The sequence below is a fragment of the Lissotriton helveticus genome, chromosome 8 (genome assembly GCF_964261635.1).
Source record: "Lissotriton helveticus chromosome 8, aLisHel1.1, whole genome shotgun sequence".
NCBI classification, from domain to species: Eukaryota; Metazoa; Chordata; class Amphibia; order Caudata; family Salamandridae; genus Lissotriton; species Lissotriton helveticus.
In genome coordinates, this window is record NC_136069.1 from 1,173,177,422 (window position 1) to 1,173,198,951 (window position 21,530).

The 21,530-nt window shown below is 42.3% G+C and overlaps 1 protein-coding gene across 4 annotated transcripts in view; it reads right to left on the reverse strand.

Moving 5' to 3' along the window:
* Positions 1–4,282: 4,282 nt before the first annotated feature.
* ZNF654 (zinc finger protein 654) overlaps positions 4,283–21,530 on the reverse strand; it is a 330,726-nt gene continuing 313,478 nt past the window's right edge. For 2 of the 4 annotated variants that reach the window (XM_078658094.1, XM_078658096.1), the window contains one exon: positions 4,283–13,042. In XM_078658094.1, the coding sequence (XP_078514220.1) occupies positions 6,953–13,042 (6,090 nt within the window). In that variant the 3' untranslated portion in view covers positions 4,283–6,952. The remainder of the gene's footprint in view (positions 13,043–21,530) is intronic. The other 2 variants (XM_078658097.1, XM_078658095.1) reach the window with 2 other exon arrangements.

Consider the following 21,530-nt stretch of genomic DNA (forward strand, 5'->3'; position numbering starts at 1 on the left):
AATTTGCATGTTCTGGGTTGTCTAATCATTGGTATTTTTGCTATAGGACGAAGAGCCAATGAGACACTGATGCTAATCTGGTAGGGGAGGTTTGGTACTAAGGTGAGTTTTGGCACACCCTAATTCACTAAAGTCCTACGTCTCTGTGCACAGTTCTGTGTAGGAGCAGAATCCCTGCAACACATCTGCATGCGACTCAGAAATGAACTGATTACTCTTCGGTTCGGTGTTTCTCTACCCTGTGATGACAGCTTAAACTCTGTTTTTACGATTACGCTTATCCGAGTTTTTTCAACACGTGTCTCATTACTGATGTGATGATCATTTTGCCTTACATTTGGATATTCATCTTCGGAGAAAAGTTTTGATTGGAGGATAGAAGAACGGAAAGCAGTCTGTGATCTATCGTGCTACTTGATGTTTTAGCCCTGAGGAAGCCCTTTCGGGTGAAACGCGTTGGCTGCGGCTGTGAATATTCCTCATCCTTTTGAAAAACATTAAAGAAGAAGTTTCTACATCGAAGACTGTGAAGATTTATCATTTCTGGCATATTATATGCCACTTGCTTTGTGCCTCTCTGTGCTTTGTTTACTTAAACATCTGAAGAAAGTCAGCATATTCTAATTCTCCTTCTCTTTGACTTATCACTGTCAGATTTAGCTTTATGCTTTTATCAGCACCAAATGGCTTTGCTCCTCAGATCTATGGAAGACATGTAAATATGTTACTATAAGCAGACAACCTGTAAAGTATACTGCCAGTAAAATTCAAAGACAGATTAATGCATCAAGCAAGTATTGTGACAAGAATTCACAATCAATACAAACACACAAATTTTTTTCTCTCTCTATGTCAGAGGTAAAATTGAGCCTTTGTGGAGGTTAAGTAAAAACAAGTTGCTGAAAGGTAAACATCAGAAGAACTTGGGGCGAGTCTTATGAAAGGGACACTAGCGCACAGTATTTGCAAAATGCTTTGCAGACTACAAAAGGACTGTGGTGAAGTAAGTGTGACAGGGTTTAATTCTGAGAGCTATTAGAAGGATTACATTTTTCACTTGGGCCAGAAGGCAGAATCCCCATTAATTATAGATTGATATTTAAATGGTCTGCTAACTGGTGAAAACAAATTGGCGACAATGAGTAAAGGCAAATAAGGAGCTGGAAAGAGCTATTAATAGCTTAGCTTTGGGCAAAGCGACAGGGCCCGACAAACTCCCATTGGAAGTCTATACAACTTTTTTTGGAGTATTAAAGACCAACAGGTTAATCACCTTTCGACAGGCCCAAGCAGGAGCTGCCCCCTAACTTGGGATGAGGCTAGCATAATTGTTTTTTTAAACTGGCTGATCAACCTGGCTCATTTCGGCCTCTATCACTTTTAAACTCAGATGCTAAAATGTATGCCAAGTTTCTAGCGACCCAGTTGGCTGAAGTAATAATCTTGTTGGTGTCATTGCGGCAACAAGGGTTTATCCCAAAGAGGGGGACAACCAATCATATCAACAGGGTTGTAACACTGCTAGATTTAGCTAACACCATGAGGAGTGAATTTAGCTTGATACTATTAGACGCCGAAAAGGCATTTGACCGGGTTGCCTGGGAATTTTTATGGGCTCTATTGCAAGGCATTGGTTTTAAACAGAACTTTATCACTGCTATTCAAGTTTTACATCGTCGTCCATCAGCTAAAGTCTGCATTATGGGCCTGGAATCAAGCCCAGTACACATCTCGCAGGGAACAAGGCAGGGATGTCCCTGCTCCCCCTTGTTGTTCTCATTGTATATAGATCCGTTTTTTAAAATACTAGAACAAAGTGCAGGGATAGAGTCGTAATCTGGAGGCAGGAGCACTTTCGCGTGTTTGCGTATGCAGATGATGTGGCAGTGGTAACACCGAATCCTATCACTGCTATGCCAGAAATAGAACAGTTGGGAGTAGAGTTTGGGTGAACCGGTGTGAGTGTTTACATCTTTCACTTGTGGGACGCTGTAATGTCCTCAAAATGTTGATACTACCAAAAATGTTATACTTTTTTAGATCTGTACCATTAGAAATTTCCCGCCCTAACTTGTAGTATTACAATCAATTTGTGCTAGGTTCCTATGGGCCCAGGGTAAACCCCGCAGAGCTATGCGCTATATGACCCTCCCCCGTGAGAAAGGAGGTTGGGCTGTTCCTGATTTTACTTTATATCACTATGTATGTATTTTGCAAAACACAAATGTTTTTTTAACAGGTGCAGAACAAGCGAGCGCTGCCGAAGCCTCCTCGATTTATCAAATGCTATTGGGCAGTGATGCCAAAAATGGATTATTAATGTGGAGCCAAGCTACTACTAGAAAACCAGGTTTAAGGTTTTAATTACCGCCTATAAGGTGTGGAAATGGGTGCGAAAGTATTATGGATTAGAGAGGATATCTCAGTACACCCCTCTCACAGCTACGACACTCCTTCCATCGATATTTTGGGATCATAGACAGATGGCGGACCAAAGTTATTCAGTTTATTGGAGATCTATATGCCAATGGGGGATTAAGGTCTTTTGAAATGCTAACAGACAAATGTCACCTTAATAGATTTGAATTTTTTTAATATCTTCAGATGCGTGACTATTTAGGAAAACATCAGTGGAATATGGCAGGAAACCCTATTATCGAAGCTGTGAGGAAGCATGCACGCATTGGGATATTGTACAATTTATTGTTAGATACTAAGGGTGACGATCCAGAGAACCATAATACAAAATGGGACAATAGGCTGGGCTGCGTTGGCACGCGGGTAGAAACCTCCATTGAGTTGGCAGGGAGATTGTTAATATCTGCCAATCTCCGAGCACAACATTATAAAACAGTGTTTAATCTCTACTATACCCCAGCCAAATTGTCTAAATGGGGTGGTATAAATGATGGGAAATGTTTTCAATGTGGAACAGAAGAGGCTGATATTGTACATATCTTTTTCACATGTAGGCACCTAATGAACCTGTTTGGGCATATAGAGAAATTCTTAGAGGAAATCTTGGGGGGCCCAATCAATTGGTCATCTACTCCGGTACTGTTGGGGGTAGCTGAGAGAGAGGGATTGGATAAACTGGCCTATAAATATAGGCACCTGATTTTTATCGCTACAGCTGTGCTAGGCTATGCATTGCCTCAATGTTTCTTCAGAAAGAGGCGCCAACCTTTGAATTATGGAGGGCTTGATTTCTCTCCATGTTTAACATCGAATATAGTTTATATGAATTTAAAGGTATTCGGAAAAATAAATTAGGCAGGGAGATTTGGGGGCCGGTGGTGTCTTTCAAGATGAATGAGATTTTAGCATGAGGTGACTTTTTTATGGTCCTATGCACTTGCACTTTAGAGAACTTCCTGTATTTAGTCCTGTAATCTATTTACCTATTTGAAAATGCTTTTTAAGGCTTCCTACTGTTTGTTTTGCATTTTAAACCATTTTGTTAATGTATTGTAACTATCATGGATTAATTAAAAAAAAAAAATGAGTAAAGGCAAAAATGTTAAAGTATAAACTGAGCTTTTGAATGACTAATGTGCTGAGAGGTAGACCGATACAAGTCTCAAAAAACGTATTGTGAATACTAATCACATTCGCGCATGATAAAAAATGTTGCATTATGGCTATTAAATTCATTTATGGAGGGAATAGAAATACAAAATATTTACTCCATACTCGGAAATGGGTAGAAGATTACTTAGCATTTTGAACAAGTGCTTAATATATCTGACAATACAACTGGTGTTACATATGATAAGTGCTCATGCAATAGAAAGATTCCAGATGAATCATCACACGCTTTTGTGAAATGCAATCCTAACTGTGAGAGTGATGATTTAAAACAGCTTTAAACCAAAACAGCTTTTACACACTATTTAAATGGATTCACCAAGAGTAGCAGTGGGTATTAGTTTGTTTTTAAAAACATGCTATAAAAATCAATAATGCATGTGTAGATGTCAGGATGCTGTATTACTTTAAAATGTACATTCGCTTGAAGGTGTTTTACATCGTTTTAATACAGTTATAAAACTATATATTAGATTTTATTAAAGTTTAGACATATATGTTTTAATTTTCATATTTATATGACATTGTCAAATAAAAAGTAGAAATCAAAAGAACATCTAAAGAATGACAAAGCATAATATCCAAATATAAATTAAATACAAAGGCAAACAATACCATCCAAAAAATGAAATTATCTAAAAAAAATAAACATCACAGTTCAATAAAAATGTCACCACGATGAACAAAACAACCCTTTACTAATAGACAATATTTTTATTCAACATGTTTATGTACAGTAGAAAACGCTTTTTTAACATAACACTATGGTTGATTTATTGCATTTTGGTGGCTCATTGTTTTTAAATTGTACTCTTCTATAAAACACGGCGTAAGATGATTAGCCATTCAACAAGGAAGCACACATCTTTTCTGATGAATTGCAAGCATTTTAAAAACAGTTTAAGTCCAGCAATGCAACATATGTAATTAAGGGAAACTGGCTGTTATATACAATTCTGAATAACTTAAAACATTAAAGTTTATTTTTATCCACATCACCTGGTGCCATTAAGAACTAGAGCAATCAATATAGATTACCCTTCAGTGCCTTACAAAGATAAATGGGTTACTACAAATTCAAAACAGGGTTTAACCTCAGTCTGAGCAATGAACCACAATATCAGTGACCTTTCAGGAAACAGCATTTTCTGTTTGTTTTTGGTAAATATTTATGGAAAAGTAATTGATTCCAAAGAAATACATAATCTATATAACTGAAAAAGTACAAAAGCAACCATCGTTGTTAATTTGTAGAAGTTACACACCCTTTTAAAATATTCTTACAAAACGGATACAACATGATCTAGAACAAGGGAGAAGCTTAGGGTATATTTGAAGGATTTATGATCTTTGCTTTTGGATCACATTTTAGAAATCCTTTACATTTTTCAAAGTAGTCAAGAAGTTTTATACCACATGTATTAATAGATTTTTTTGTAAATTCACATCACATTTTAACCAATGAAACCTGCACCAAGTATGTATAAGCTTTAGGAAGGCCATTGTTGGTAAAATCCAAATTTACAAAAGAGAAGTACAATATGTTTAGCATGTATTTAAAGTAAACAGTAGTGATGAAAAATGCATGTCACATTATCAAGCGTGATGTAACTCCATCAACGGGTTTTACCCCAACAGTTACTAGAATTACAAATGGGCACTGGATCTGTGATTGTCAAGCTCATCCACCTAAACTTTAAACACAGAATAAATGATTGGCGTTATCGAGACAGCAAAAGTATATGAGTGAGGAAGAGAATAATGCTTTTAGCATACAGATTTCAAAACCTTTCATTTTTCCTTAATGTCCATGGACACTTGAGTGACCGTGAAAGAACAACAAAACAGACAATTTAGCTGGCAGGTCTAAAAAACAAAAAAAAGAAGGAAAAAAGCTTGAAAGCTTTCATAAGGACTTAGTAATTAAAATGTATTTTCAACAAAGTTTAACGTGGCGCCATCCTCATCACAACTACTACCGAAACCATTAGAAAAGGATCCCAAGTCATCTAAAAGGCAGATGTTTACACTGCGTTATATGTATTAAGCTGTAGAAATGTAAGTTTGTGTTATTCCATTATTTTGCCCAGGTCCCAAGAAATCTGTCACAGACCACTGTCTAGTTGTTTGAATTTTATCAACAGTGTGACTCTTTGTGCATATGAAAAGTTGTATGTATTCTACTTGGTGTGTGTTACTCTACCAATTATGATGTGAGTTATCTAAGAGCAGTGTTATGTCCACGGGCCAGCTTGAAATGTGTAACTGAGGAGTACTGCACCGAGCTAGAGGTCAATAGTATCCATTTAACAAAGTTAACAGTGGGCCATGGGATGGGTTTTGGCATGTAATACGCGTTTTATTTGTGGAGTGCTATATTGTTTTAGGTATGTGAAGAGAGGGTAGTTCTGTGAGCTCAAACATGTTTAACTATATGGTATCACTGAAATGTGTGAGTTCTGACTAATGAGTGCTCTAGATTTCTGATGCTGATCACTTATTTCAGATTTTAAACAACTTTAAATATGTAAAACAACTAAACTATTAGAACATGTGGTACAAATAATCAGCATACAGTGTGCAATGCTGTTCACCATGAAAACATTTCAACACAAATAAGGCGATACTGGAGAATGCTACATCTGCATGAAATATAATTTCAATATACGCTAGTCAGACAATCTTCTCTGCCTGTGATAATAAAAGGGTCAGCAGTCCATGGAGAGATGACATTACACAAAGGATTAGGCATTTTTACACACATTTTATACAGACCGATAATTAATATTAACCAGTTGTGAGAAACAAACATTTAAAAATATTTCAGTTGCAGATGCTTGAAAAACATGTTTTTTTCTGAAAATTTTAATTATCCATAATGAGAAAGTAATAGATCTCTTTCATTTATGAATGGCAATTGTGTAATCTATTAAAGAAAGAAGGATGATGAAACAAAATTTTTTTATCATCTTTAATCAAATAAATTAGGAACTGAAAATGAGCCCTCCACCAATCCAGTTTGCTCAATTGACCAAAGTATATTTTTCCATGTTATGAAGAAGTGTATTGAAATAACTTTGGAAAACAATGTCATCCACAAAAATATTGTTGCCGCTTCAAATGCTTGTAGACAGTTAATGATTCTGGAAACAACAAGCTAAGCGCATGAAACTTGCATTAAAAAATGTGCACCTTTTTAGCCAAACAGAACAAGTGGGTCAAGACTGCAGAGGTAATCTTAGTGGTGTTTCAAGTCTCAGAACAAGTTATGAGCCTATATAACAGGCCTTGTCATCTGTATTAGAAAAATGAATGCAGTCTGTGAAAGGTAAAAGAAACACCACAATAAATTTCTTTAGAAAGCTTAAGCCAATCTATGTTTCAAATGTAAAACACTGTTGAGGTTGCGAACAGAACCCCTTATTTCTATGAAAGTGCATGGTTGTGGTCCTTTATGATCACAGTCACACAACCCTGTGGATATTCTTTTGGTCTTCCTCAGACATGACTGCGTTTTAAAACTAGATCGCCTAATCAACTGCTTATCTGCAGGTCCTGCACCCAAATTTGTGTCCTTATGCCATAAGAAACAAGATTTCACTAATGGCACTGTGCATGGCCTAAAATAAATGTAAGCTCTGTGCGGTCTACAAAATACCACTGTCGGTGTGAATGTCTGCAGGCCATTTGAGTGATTAATCTGGAAGTCTTCCACATTTGTCTTTAATGAAAGTGCACTTGTGCATCCAGAATTTGTTGAGTCGTTGTCTTTTGGCAAGTGCCTTAAAGGTAACATTCGCTTTCTCTGTTCTACACCAAGCCCATTTTGTTTGGATTTACTGACAACAGTCTCTATATCTGGCAATTGTGAGTAAGGTCTTATTTTGTTACAATTCAGCTTCTTGTTTGCTGTCTGCAGTGCACATTTGTTCCCAAGGAGAACACCTTTATTGACTACAGTGTTTTTATTTGTACAACCTTCCAAATCTTTTAAGTAGCATTTTGTGGATTCTGGTTTACAGTTTGATTTGCATGATCTTTCCAAAAGCGGTTTCCATATTTGATTTTCAGTGGCATGACTCACACAATCATCACTTTGGTTACTGGGAGAACATCTGTATTTTTTCTCCTGTGGTCTACGAGGAAGACATCTGCTTCTGAGTCGGAGTGAACTCACTGCTTCCAAATTGCAAGCATGTGTACGTGTTACGACATTCATTTTTTCTGTAATGTACCTGACCACTGGCTTTAATGATTTTTTAGGGTTCTGCAGAGGTAAAGTCTCAGGTCTTTTGTTACTTGATTGGCACCTTCTTTTTGGGGCATCTGCACTAGGATTTCTGCAATCTACGTGTTCCATGGCACTGCCTTTCTTACCCAAGATTTGTACACCTGAATTCAAAGTACAAGGCAATGTCTGCCCACTCTTACTCTTTCTAAGAGATCCTGTACTACAATGAGAAAAGACTGATCTTTTTATTCCTTTCAAGTCAAGCTTGGGTAAAAATCTATTTTCTTGTTCCTGTATCAGCTTTTTTGTCAACCCATGACACTTTAGGTAATGTTGTTTTAAATCACTTACTGTTGGCAGTGAAGCTGAACATTTCTTCAGCATGCATAGATACAGAGAACTGTAGCCACATTTGGATTGATGGGCTATTATTTCTCGGTGTGTCTTGAAAGTTATTTTGGAATCCCAGCTGCTTGGTTTCAGTAGATCCTTGCACTTGTGTACAGACCTCGCTCTAAGGGAGATGTGGCGCACACACCTTCTGACTGATTTACTTTTGTGTTTCTTTACAGATCTAATCACTGCATTTCCTTTTGTCATTTTGCTATCTGCTTGATGTTTCTTCAATGCATCCCTACTTTGACCTACTGAGGTTATGCTGCCACTGGTATTCTCTGTACACTTTTTCTGCTGCACATTCTTTGGTTTGGTATCCATATTATGCATACTGGATTTCTGGAAATTCGCCAATTTTGTGGGTGGATACAACATAGGGGAACATCTGTCTGCATTTTTCTTAATCATTGCTTTTTTAATCCCATGGCAATGTAAATAGTGAGAAACCAATGACTTCCCACTTGAAAGAGAAGACAGACATCCTTTAATCATGCAGGAAAATGAAGGTACACTTTTTGACTTGAAATCGATTTTACGGCACCCAACATCAACAGATTTTATACAATATTTTCTCTTTCTAAGTGACATGCTCCTTACAGGATACTTTCTGGAATCGGTCTTGCCTTTACAAACTGCATGATGAGCCATCACCTCAGCATGTGTGTTTGCCTCTTCTGTAGCACTTACTTGATCACACTCCGCAATTGTGCCTACTGTGGGAAGGTGAGCAATACCACCCTGTTTTAGGTTTGTGTCAAATTGCACCTGGCGTACGAAACCTGATCTTGTTATATACTGCCTGGGGGATGGACAAGGAAATGACTTATCAGAGTTTAATTTGGGCTGGTTTCCCTTTTTGGACCTAAAACTGCTACTATTCTCCTGTAGGTTATTCCATACAATGTTGTTTTTTGTTTTAGCATTGACCCCACATTTTCCTAGAGGAATAACAGACAGCTTTAAGAATAAGGCCAACTTTGAGCGAGCAATACGATGCATCTTCCTGTAGTGCTTGAGGACACCAGAACGCGATACATAGAACTTCTTGCAAACTTCTACCAGGCACCTGTAGGAGACAGAAAGTTGGTCATGTTTGTTAGTTTTAATTTGGTTCCAAAATAACTGGTGTCTTACACTGAAGTGGTGATCCATCTGGTCAATACACCTAGTTTTAAACATGCAAGGAGAATTGGAACAGGCGAAACTTTCACAGACTTTCTGATCTGAAGGCTTTTGTATTGTAGCTGCCAGCTGACACTCCGTGATAACGTCATTTTCTACCTGAGGTTTCACCTTACACTTGTTAGAATGGGTGCTACTCTCACTGTCCTTTCCAGCATTCATGTTGGTATGCTCTCTCTGCGTGCATTCCAGATCGCTGGAAAGATTTTCAGTATCTGTTAATGATAAATCAAGAGGTTCAATTATTACTCTGTGGTCTGCAAGCTTGTCCTGTTCTGTAGCCCAACCCCCCTCAAGGGCTAGCTCTATTTGTCTTGTTTTTGACACCATCCCCTTACCCCTAGATTCATTACATGACTTACTTTCTTCATCTGAATCAAATCCAAAGAGTGAGTGGCATTTCTTCTGTGCAAGGTGTGCTTCAAGTTCTTCAGAGTTGCAGTACGTGGTTAGACAGTTTCTACACCTTAATCTTTCCAATGATCTTTTAGAGACATCATCTACCACAGACTGAGTGTTTAAATTGTCACTGAACACTTTCCTGCGCTTTGGCATGCTAAGGTACATTTCATCCAGGTACGCAGTAGGCAATGGTCTACTAAAGGTCGGCTTTGCAGTGGACCCATATGGAGGTGTGCTGTTCTGTGTTTTTTGTTTCAAAGGAAGTGGAGATATTGCCGGGACATCATCCACTTTCTTGCCCTCACTTTGTAGCAAATTATTTTTTTCTGGACTTGAAATAGCATTCTCCTGTTCCTTAAAAGCATCAAATGAAGTTAAAGATGTCTGTTCTTGCTCCACATGACCATTTACAAGCTGTTCACCAACAGTAGTACAACTCTCAGAAATTGGCTTTAAAACGGATGACATCTGGTCTACCAAGCTCACAATCGAAGCATTAGAAGATAAATGTTCACTTCCACTTTGAAAAACCAGGTTTGCCTTCTTCTCGGCACTCTGTGTGTATGTCTTCGGCTCTGAATATTCTTTTCTAGCTTTCCATGCTGGACCGGACTGATCCAGTTTCTCCTTTTGTCTAAAAGAAAGTGTTTGGTCTTGAGATAAATGGATGTATTCAGTGCTAGCTGCGCTAAATTGCTGAGAAAAAGATTCACCATCCTGGCAAACGTTTGGCTCCAGGTTTAAGGATGGAGGTTCCAAAACAGAGTGTAACGACATATGGCCAATTACTTCTGAACTATTTTCTGGAGAACAATTAGAATAATGCTCAGCCTCGTGTTCATACAGTCTAGGAAGCTCCCCAAACAGCTGAAAGCACCCAGGGTAACTACACATGGCTTCAAAACTGGTGTGCGCTGAGGAATGCTCAAGGAGTTCGGTTGCCAATTTGAATTTTCTATCGCAGTCAACATGTAGACAGAAATGAACATTTGGATACACATGTTTCTTTTGATGGTCAACAAAATGTTGGACATTTTCAAACTGCCTCTGGCAGAAACGACATTTTCCTTTATAAAATGCCATGATATGTTGTTGAGCTTTCAAGTCAGTAGGATGGGAGATTGTTGCATGTTTATTCAGCGATTTCACCTTGTTAAATACACGAAAACACCCCTGGCCAGGACACCGAAAACAAGTTGGTTTAGTTAAAGTGTCTTTCATATTTAATAACGGAAACTGTGGCTGTGGATCCAAGTTATCAACGGGAGTCTCCTTTGCATATTTATTCAGAGATGCTCTCCTTTTAAATCCATGAATACATCCCTGACCAGGACACCGGAAGGTGCTGGATATATCTACACCTTGACTCTCATTTAGGGATAATGATTGTACTTGTTGCTGCAGTTCCAAATCATGGGCGTGAGCTTCCTTAGCATGCTTATTTAGAGACATGAGCTCCTTAAAGCAATACACACATCCCTGACTTGGACAATGGAAGGTGCCAGGTGCAGCAGCAGCAGCATATTCACTTGGGGAAAGTTGTTGCAGATCCAAGTTATGTGTGTGATATTTCTTTGAGTGTTTCTGAAGAGATGCCATTGTGTTAAAGAAGCCTCTACATTCCTGAACAGGACACCTGAGGCTGTCAGGTTTATCATCAATCACAGTATCACTCTCTATTGGAGAAAACAGCTGTAGCTGCAGAATTGAGTCATTAGGATGATCATTCTTTGCATGCTTATAGAGAGTAGTAATCCTTTTAAATACACGCACACACCCCGGTCTTGGGCACTTAAAAACCACTTGTTTGCCAACAGCATCAACGTCTTTAGGAAAGCATATTTTTTGCTGGATATTCAAGTCCTCTGGGTGTGCCGTCTTTGCATGCTTATTTAGCGACCCTATATATCTGAACACACGGACACAACCTGGACCAGGGCACTTGAACCTAGCATGCTTTTCTAAAGCATATGTTTCCTTTATGGAGCGCATATGTTTCTCTGCATTGAGGTCAGAAGGGTGACAAATCTCGATATGATCTCTCAAATATCTTATCCTTTTAAAGATACAACCACATCCCTCAACAGGACACTTCAGTTTCTCAGGTACCTTAACAGTTTCTACATTTATTGAATGGCACAAAGAGCCATTTATTTTGAGAGGTGTTAGGGACTTTCGGTTCAGAGTTTCTTCACATTCATCCAAGTCTTTGTCAAGAAGAGGTTCACCAGGTTGATTTGAAGTGGGACTGAGACTGCCATTCTCAAAAACGTTGTGCTCAGATACATGATTTAAGATCACATTGACTGAAGGTGTGTTGGTTAGCCTCATGGTCTCAGCAACTGAAAGTGAAGGAGCGGCAGTTTCAATATCATGTATTTGGTTGCAGTCAGTATTTCCAGTTCCAGAGATTAAACTGTCACAGATGTTACGTTTTTCTTTAACGACAGTTTCTTTAAAATGATCAACGGTGAGCTTTTGCCGTTTCATTTTCTTGACATGATCCTTTAAATGTTTTAGCATTATTGCACGGCTTCTAAACTTTCTGCCACATACAACACAGGTAAAACAGCCCCTTTTCTGATGCTTTTGTGCATGTCTCATTATGTGACCACCAAGAAACTCTTTGTTGCACATCAAACAACGATGTTTTTGTACATTGTGGTATACTTTACATGTCCCAAGGTCTTCATGGTTTTTCTTGGCAAGAGTTTCCCTTCTCGTTCTGGACAAGGAAACATATTTATTTTCCAGTTCCCCATTACGTCTACTAAAAAAGCGAACTTTATTCCGGCTCAAAGTTTCTTGCTGTATTCGACAAGTCCTACCAGAATCCGAACTAATCAGTGTATTTGCACGTAGCAAATCAGCAGATCTATCTCTCAAAAGAGCAGCACAATTTTGCTTGATCATGGTAAAATTCCAAAACTCTGGATCAAACATTAGTCCCTTTTTCAGGATGGGAAGCAACTCAAATCGCACACGATTTTCAACAGAACTTGTGTATTCATTGTAGTCTTCATCTGGGCGTTCATAGAGACGCTCAACAGCTTCATAGGAATCCATGGAACGCTCAAGAAAGAATACGGAAAGCACACAAATTCGACAAATCTCCAAGTCAGTAGGTAAAAGATGAGCAATAGTTTTGTAAATCAAAGCTTTAGTGTGTTGATCGTCCCGGAGGTCCAGCTGTAAGGCACATCCACATATCTCAATAGCGAGCTGAATGCCAGCTTCCCCAACCTGCAAAAAGAAATGAAGGTTTATTTTCTGAAATTTCAGCAAGATAATCAATGGTCAACAATTAGGTGGAAACACTGTATACATATTTCATTCGCCAGTTTAGGAAGAGATCTGAAACCTAAAATCCTTTAAATTATCTGACACGTTTGCAGATTCAGGGCTCGATTTGCAAAACAATTAAGGAAAGAACATGGGAAGCTTTCCGACAGCATATTTTCCTAATTTTTGGAATTCACAACATTACCAGGCTTATGTCTGGAAAGCTTCACCAGTCACAGATTTGCAGATGTAAGCTGGAAAGGCAATGTGATCTTTATAATGGAATCCTATTCCCCAGCGTGGAGTTCTCCATCGCAGAGAAGTCCACATATGAGAGAATAGGTTCCACTGTGCAAACTCACTTAAAAGAAAAAAATCTCTTCAGGGAAAATATTTTTCCCAGTGGAGAAAGCCTTTCCTAAAACTGGTGATAATTCACCTTCCAATACTGGAAGAGGATTTACATCAGTCCAGGCAGTAGTAAAAAAGAAAATGCGTTACTAACCTGCAACTGGTTAACCAACTGTTGCCTGATCTTTTGTCATTGGCACACTTCGATTAAAGTGCATCTAGCAGCAATCTCAAGGTATAGACGTTTATTGGGTTCACCATCTTTATGGTCTACAAGAATCATTAAGCAGTCTCTTCAGAACCTTCCCTCCAATAAAGGCTCCTCTCCTACATGGCAGCTTAATACAGTATTTGCACAGCTATGAAGATTCCATTGCAACCTATACATAAGGCAGACGTCGCATTCCTGATGTGGAAAGTAGATTTGCTATTGGCCCTTACATCAGCCAGAAGGTTTCGTGAAATACAAGCCTTTACAATTAATGAACCTTTCTTGCAGTTTAAAGATTAGTTTGTGATACTCAGACCCAATCCTAGATTCATCCTCAAAGCCCCGTCTGAATTCAACCCCAATGAAACTAATGTACCACAGACTTTCTTTCCAAATCCCGGCAGCAGCGGAAAAAAATCACTGCATACACTGGATGTTAAAAGATACCTGAAATTGTATTTACATCGCACCAAACAGTTCAGAAAGACAGACTAACTGTTAATAACATATGGGAATCATTGTAGAGGTGGCTCAGTCTCAAAGGCAAGTATAGCTTGATAGATTTCAACTGCTATCCAATTCTGCCATTCCAAGGCTGGACGACCTTTGCCAAATAAGGTGGAGGTAAGCACTCCACTAGACCGGTCTCTACTTTGACCGCTTCTTTCGATTGGGTGCCTATTGAGACTATATGTCGGGCGGCGACATTGAAGAACAGACATACATTCACGCAACATCATTGCCTGGAATCTGCGCATCGCAGTGATGTGGCTGTAGGACAAGCAGTGTTACATCATTTATTTCAAGAAGGTGAGCTAAATATTATTTGTACACACCATCCGCTATTGAGAAATTATTATAATGATTATGCAAATATTATAACTGCTAGCTATTCTGATTCAAGCTGGAGAAGAAATTAAGTTACTTACCTGTAACTGTAGTTTTCCAGTTTTGGTATGTTTCATAGATTCACATGACCCACCCTCCTCCCCGTAAAGGCTCCCCTTATTGTTGCAGGATTACGTTTCCCACTAGTGCTTGAAAATCTGAGGTAATCAGCCTCTGTGGGGAGTATTCTAGAGGGTGCTGTTGCCTGAAGTTTGGTTCCTTTTAAATGATGTAGATGAGGTATGCAAGTAAATGTTTCATTGCCTTTATAGGCTATGGTAATATTTTATACCACTTTTCTATTGTACCGTGGGACTCCTACTTCGACAACCAGGAATAATTTAAGCATGTGACTATGAGAGATCCAACAATGGAAATTCCGCCAATCATATCTTTATGATGATGGAATATGCTACTTACCAGTATGCATCTGTTCTTGGCATGTAGGGCTGCTGACATTTATATCTATGCATAGATCGCCGCCTAGTGTTGGGTCCGGATGATTGCACATTGTTGTCCTGGAAGAGTCTTCAAAGTATCACGAGATAGGTGGCTCCTCCCCTGGACTACAGTGCGCATGGGCATCCCCTCCATGCTCAGATTGTTTTTCGCCATTGTGGCAGAGATGGAGTGTGATATAGTAAGTGATGACCATGCGTTAGAATAAGTCTGAGTGCTACAGCTGCGACAGGCACCGGGGAGGAGGGCGGGCGATATAAATGTCAGCAGCCCTACATGCCAAGAACAGATGCATACTGGTAAGTAGCATATTCCGTTCGTGGCATGTGGGCTGCTGAATTTTATCTATGCATAGAATAAATAGTAGTATCCTCCTTAGCGGCGGGTGCCCGTGCCAGCTGCAGCAGTCTGAAAGAGAGTTCTGAGAACAGCCTGACCTACAGCAGCTTGCTGTTTTGAGTGTACATCCAAGCAGTAGTGTTTGGTGAATGTGTGTATGGTGGTCCATGTAGCTGCTCTACATATGTCCTCTAGAGGAATGTTACCTAGGAAAGCCATGGATGCCCCTAATTTGCGTGTGGAATGCGCTCTTGGGGGAACTGTTAACGTGCGTTTAGCCTTTTGATAACAGATCTGGATGCACTTAACAATCCATCTGGCTATACCGGATTTAGAAATTGGGTTGCCTTTGTGCTGTGGAGAGAAGGCAACGAACAGTTGTTTAGTTTTCCTGAAGTCTTTAGTCCTGTCTATGTAATACAGGAGAGCCCTTTTAACATCAAGTGTGTGTAGCGCTCTGTCTGCCACTGAATCAGGATTTGGGAAGAATACAGGTAGTTCAATAGTTTGGTTAATGTGGAACTGTGACACTACCTTGGGCATAAACTTGGGGTTGGTGCGTAGCACAACCCTATTAGCATGAATTTGAATGAAAGGCTCCTGAATAGTGAGGGCTTGCAGCTCGCTAACTCGTCGTAGCGACGTAATTGCCACCAGAAAAACCACATTCCATGTGAGAAATTGTATCTCACAAGAGTGAAAAGGTTCAAATGGCGGGCCCATGAGCCTGGTGAGGACTATGTTGAGGTTCCAGACCGGCGAATGCGGGTGTCTTGGAGGAATGACCCTTTTCAGTCCCTCCATAAAAGCTTTAATGGCTGGTACTCTGAAAAGGGATAGGTGCTGTCTATTTTGAAGATAAGCCGCCATTGCAGCTAAATGTATCCTGATGGAACTATACGCTAGATTACACCTGTATAGGTGCAGCAAATAACATATGATGTTCTGCGTGGAAGCATCAAGTGGATCTATGTCATTATTGGAGCAATAGATAACAAAACGCTTCCATTTTGCCGCGTAGCAGGCCCTGGTGGTAGGTCGCCTAGCCTCCTTTATGATGTCCATACAGTCAGGAGGCAGGTTTAGGTAGCCAAACTATGACCTCAGGAGCCATATTGCAAGGCTCAACTGCTGCGGATCTGGGTGCTGAATGTCTCCATGGCTCTGAGTGAGGAGACTGGGTGTGAGTCTTAGGCGCTGGTGGGGAACCACGGAAAGTTCCAGGAACGTGGTGTACCATGCCTGCCTTGCCCACGTTGGAGCAACCAGGATGAGCGTCATGGAGTGTTGCCTCAGTTTGCGTGCTACCAGCGGTATGAGTGGTGCTGGAGGAAAGGCGTACGCAAATCTGTTCAATCAGTTCATCCATATCGCATTGCCCTGAGACTGCAGGTGTGGGAACCTGGCGGCGAAGGTGCGGCATTTTGCGTTTTCGTGTGCGGCGAAGAGGTCGATCTTTGGATGACCCCACTGTTGGAAATATGGTTGTAGCACTGAGGGATGTATCTCCCACTCGTGCATCTGATGGCTGTGTCTGCTGAGCAGGTCCGCCATCTGGTTGTTCCTGCCTGGGAGGTGTTCCGCCATGAGGAACATGTTTCTTTGAATGGCCTACTTCCACATGCACTGTGCTAGGTGTGACAATTGTGGAGAATGTGTCCCTCCCTGCTTCTGGATGTAATACATCGCAGTCATGTTGTCCGTCCGGATCAGCACGACTTTGTTGCAGAGATGCAACTTGAATGCCTTCATCGCCATGAAGATTGCCATCAGTTCCAGTAGGTTGATGTGCATCTTCTGCTGTTGCGGTGTCCATAGTCCCTGCACTGTATAATGGAGGACATGCGCTCCCCAGCCCTGGAGCGATGCGTCCGTCGTCAGTACTATCTGTGGTACAGGCTCTTGGAACGGTCGTCCCCTGCAAAGGTTTTGTGTGTTCCACCAATGCAGAGAGTTGTATGCGCGACCGGTCACCAACACTAGGTCTGTTAGCTGTCCTTGAGCCTGGTTCCACTGGCGTGCCAAGCATTCCTGAAGTGGACGCATGTGTAGCCTCGCGTGAGGGACTATAAAGATGCAAGAGGCCATCATGCCTATTAGTTGCATGAACACCTGCGCTGGGAGTGAGTGTTGAGGCTTGAATTTTTGAAACAACACTTGCATGCTGTTGACTCTCGCTGAGTTTGGTTGCGCTGTGGCAGTGAGCGTGTGTATTTCTGCGCCTAGGTACTGCTGTACATGTGCGGGGTGAAGATGGGACTTCTGATAATTGAGCGAAAATCCTAGACTGTGTAGGAGGTGAATTGTGCGGGACATGTGGCTGGCACACTGCTGGGCTGACTTTGCTTGTACAAGCCAGTCGTCCAGATACGGATAGACATGGATGTGTTGCCTCCGAAGATGTGCAGCCACTGTCGCTAAGCACTTTGTAAACACTCTGGGGGCTGTGGTGACCCCGAAAGGCAGGACCTTGAACTGGTAATGCTGGTTGTTGATGGTGAACCTGAGATATTTCCTGTGACTGGGGTGAATGGGAATGTGGAAATAGGCATCCTTTAGATCTAGGGTTGCTAGGAAATCTCCTTGACTGAGCAACGGCAGAACTTGCTGTAACGTGAGCATGTGAAAGTGTTCTGATAGGATGTATTGGTTTAGAGGTCTGAGGTCTAGAATGGGCCTGAGAGACCCGTCCTTTTTTGGGATTAGGAAGTACAGTGAATACACCCCTGTTCCCTGTTGTTCCAAAGGCACGAGTTCTTTGGCCCCTTTTTGCAGCATGGATATGACTTCTTGCTGCAATAAGTGCATGTGCTCGGCGGACATAGGACGGTGCCTTGGGGGTATGTTGGGTGGAGTGGAGGTTAGTTCTAGACAATAACCGTGTTGTATAAGTTGTCTCACCCACCTGTCCGTGGTAATGCTTTCCCAGACTGGCAGGAACTGCTGGAGTCTCCCCCCGACCGGTGTTGTATGGTCGGGGGGCAGTGACAAGACATCACTGCTTGTTCGTGGCGGAGGATCTGGCATTATTATTTCCACGTCCTCTGCCCTTGGTGCTGTTTCCACGGTATTCACCCCTATTGTTCTTGTTATAGGTGGTTTGTGTGCCTCCCTTGGTGTATTGGGCTTGTTGCGACGCTTGCCCTCTTGAAGCTCCCCTGTTACCGGAGCGACGAAAGGAACCGCCCCTGAACTGCTGAGACTGCAGAGCTCCCATGGATTTCGCAGTTTGTGTCCTTCTTAATCTTTTCAAGAGTGGTGTCTACCTCTGGACCAAACAGGAAGTCAGGGTTTACTGGCTGATTGAGTAGGGTAGTTTGGATTTCCGACTTAAATCCAGAGATGTGGATCCAGGCATGCCTCCTGAGCATAACACTAGTGTTTATGGCCCTCGCTGCTGTGTCGGCTGCATCCAATGCGCACTTAATGGACGCGTTGGAGATCAACGTCCCCTACTGTATAAGCATTTCTGCTCCCTCCTTATAAGTATCTGGCAGGTGTTGCATTAGCTGCTCTAACGAGTCATAGTGTGCCCTGTCATATCTTGCTAACAGGGCTTGGGTATTGGAGATCCTCCAAATATTAGCAGCTTGAGCTGCCACACGTTTCCCAGAGGCTTCTAAGATCTTGGATTCTTTGTCCGGAGGAGGAGCATCACCCGTTGTTTGAGAGTTCGCTCTTTTGCGGGCATTAGCCACCACTAAGGAGTCCAGTGGGAGTTGGCACTTGATGTAGGTAGGGTCCACGGGCGCAGGACGGTACTTCCTTTCAATTCTTGGGTTCACCACCCTTGCTTTAGTGGGCTCTTTAAAAATGTCACTGGCATGTTTGAGCACACCTTTGAGCATAGGCAGAGTTTTTATAGACCTCTCTGATGTGGAGAATGTATCAAAAAGAAAGTCTTCCTCCACAGGGTCAGCGTGCATATCCACGTCATGGTTAAGTGCCGCCCTCTCAATTAGCGCGTTGAACGCAGCAGTATCTTCAGTAGGCGAAGGCTTGATAGCATATGAAAGAGTATCAGGGGTGGTGTGTGGGTCAGGGTCCACAGTATCAGCCCACGGCTGGGACTCATCTTGATCAGCATCAATGGGATAGTTGAACTGGTCCTCATGGTCTCCTCCCTCCACATCCTCAGTGACATTTGTGGGAGAGTAGGCATAGTCCTGATCATATGACTGCATGGGCTCAAAAAGAATAGGAGAGGTGGTAGAGTCTCTCTTTTTCTTCAGTGGTATCTTATAATGTTTCATAGGCGTTTCAGGCCTGATCTTACGCTTGTAAACAGTGAGTCCACCTGAATCGGAGTCGATGTAGAATTTCGACTGGTTGTCGTGGGACGGTGGCTGGAACACAACGTCTTCTGTCCGAGGCTGAGTGGTTGCGGCAACCGACGTCGACTTGGCAGAGTCGGTAGCCTGTGTATGTTGAACAGTTTTAGGCCGTGCTGTCGGGGGTAGTCCGAACTTTATCGGCGCCGGAAGCATCAGTGACAAACTGACTGTCTTCGATGGAGGCGGTGTCTTCGATTCGACCGACTTCGACGGTTCAGTGCATTTGAGGCCTTGCGTCGATTCGAGCCGTTGTTGCGCTGCAGGAACGCCCTTGTGCTTCGATGAGGTAGGGTCTTTCGATCCGACTTTTGGGTTCGGGTCGAAGGCCTTGACCAACAGGGGCTTCTTCAACTTCGGATCGATGGTCTTCTGGGACTCGAGTCCTTCGGAAGAGCCGCCATCTTTGGAGCCGGAAGTCGACGGGAGCGTGACGTGTTTCACTGTAGACACAGGCGTAGTCGATCCGATCTTCGGTTCGACGCCCCCTTTCGACCCCGAGGGGTTGATCGCACGCGTCGACTTGGAAGGTTCCTAAGTCGTCGAGCCGATGGTTGTTTTAACCAGTGTCGGTTTCGATTTTGTGTCTTTCGGTTTCGATTTCTCCACTGAGTGTGGCTGATCGACCGATGGCTCTTTGGAAATGTTTTTAGTCGGGCCTTGAAGCAGGACTAGAGAACGGTGTTGAAGATCTTGGCTAAGGCCTTCCGGCGATGCCTCGACCTGAGCCGTGTAAGAGTCTTTATGGGTCCCCGCAACTGCGGTTGGGCCTAGCTCTTCGCTTGAGTCGTCATCGACGGCTCAGATAGGTTGTACGTCGTCTCCTACCTCGACGAGGTCTTCATCTTGGACGTAGAGTTCTTCCTCGTCCTCGTTGTAGGTGGAGTCTGGCTCCGAAGCGGGATCAGAGTGCTCCGGATCGTCTTCCTGTACATTTTCTTCGTCGTCACCACCAAAGATGTTTTCTGGGTCTGGCGCCGATTCTCGCGCCGACTGTCAGGCAGCGCGTCGAAGACGTAGAGTTTTCTTCGATCTGAATTTCGAACAGGCCATGCAGCTGGCCTCGTCGTGGTCCGGTGAGAGACATTTGTTGCACACCGGGTGTACGTCGATGTGGGGATATTTCGAGTTGCAGACGGGGCAGCGCTTGAACGGACTCCGTTCCATCGTCGATCGTCGAGGGGCCTTTGGCGTCGAAAGGCAAAAAGTCTTCCGACTTAGAGTTCAAAGAACTGGAAAGGTAAAAGGCACCGAACGAAAGACAATACTGACGCCCCTAAGGCCTTTTGGCCTCGAAAAGTGTAACTATTATAATTTCCGAACGCGAGTTAAGAAGTACATCCGAACCCAATGGCGGAAAAAAACAATCTGAGCATGGAGGGGATGCCCATGCGCACTGTAGTCCAGGGGAGGAGCCACCTATCTCATGATACTTCAAAGACTCTTCCAGGACAACAATGTGCAATCATCCGGACCCAACACTAGGCGGCGATCTATGCATAGATATAAATTCAGCAGCCCACATGCCTCGAACACTATGTTAAGGCCGTGGGATCAGAGGATGCTGGCCACAGGAGTCATATATGCATTGAAGAGCATGGGGCTGAGAGTTGAGCCCTGGTGGACACCGCAGGCGATCTACTTGGGTTTAGGGGTGGGAGGTGGATCCTCTGGGATCTCCCTGTGGGGAAGGAGGTGATCCACCTGAGAACGTCCCCCTGGATGCTGAAGTGGTGGAGTTTTTCGATCAGCCTGTGGGGGGATATGGTGTTGAAGGCTGCAGAGAAGTCGAGGATGATCAAAGCTGCGGTTTCAGTGTTGTGATTGCTGCAGAAGCAGGATTGGGAGGCATCGAGTAGCTTGTTCTGCT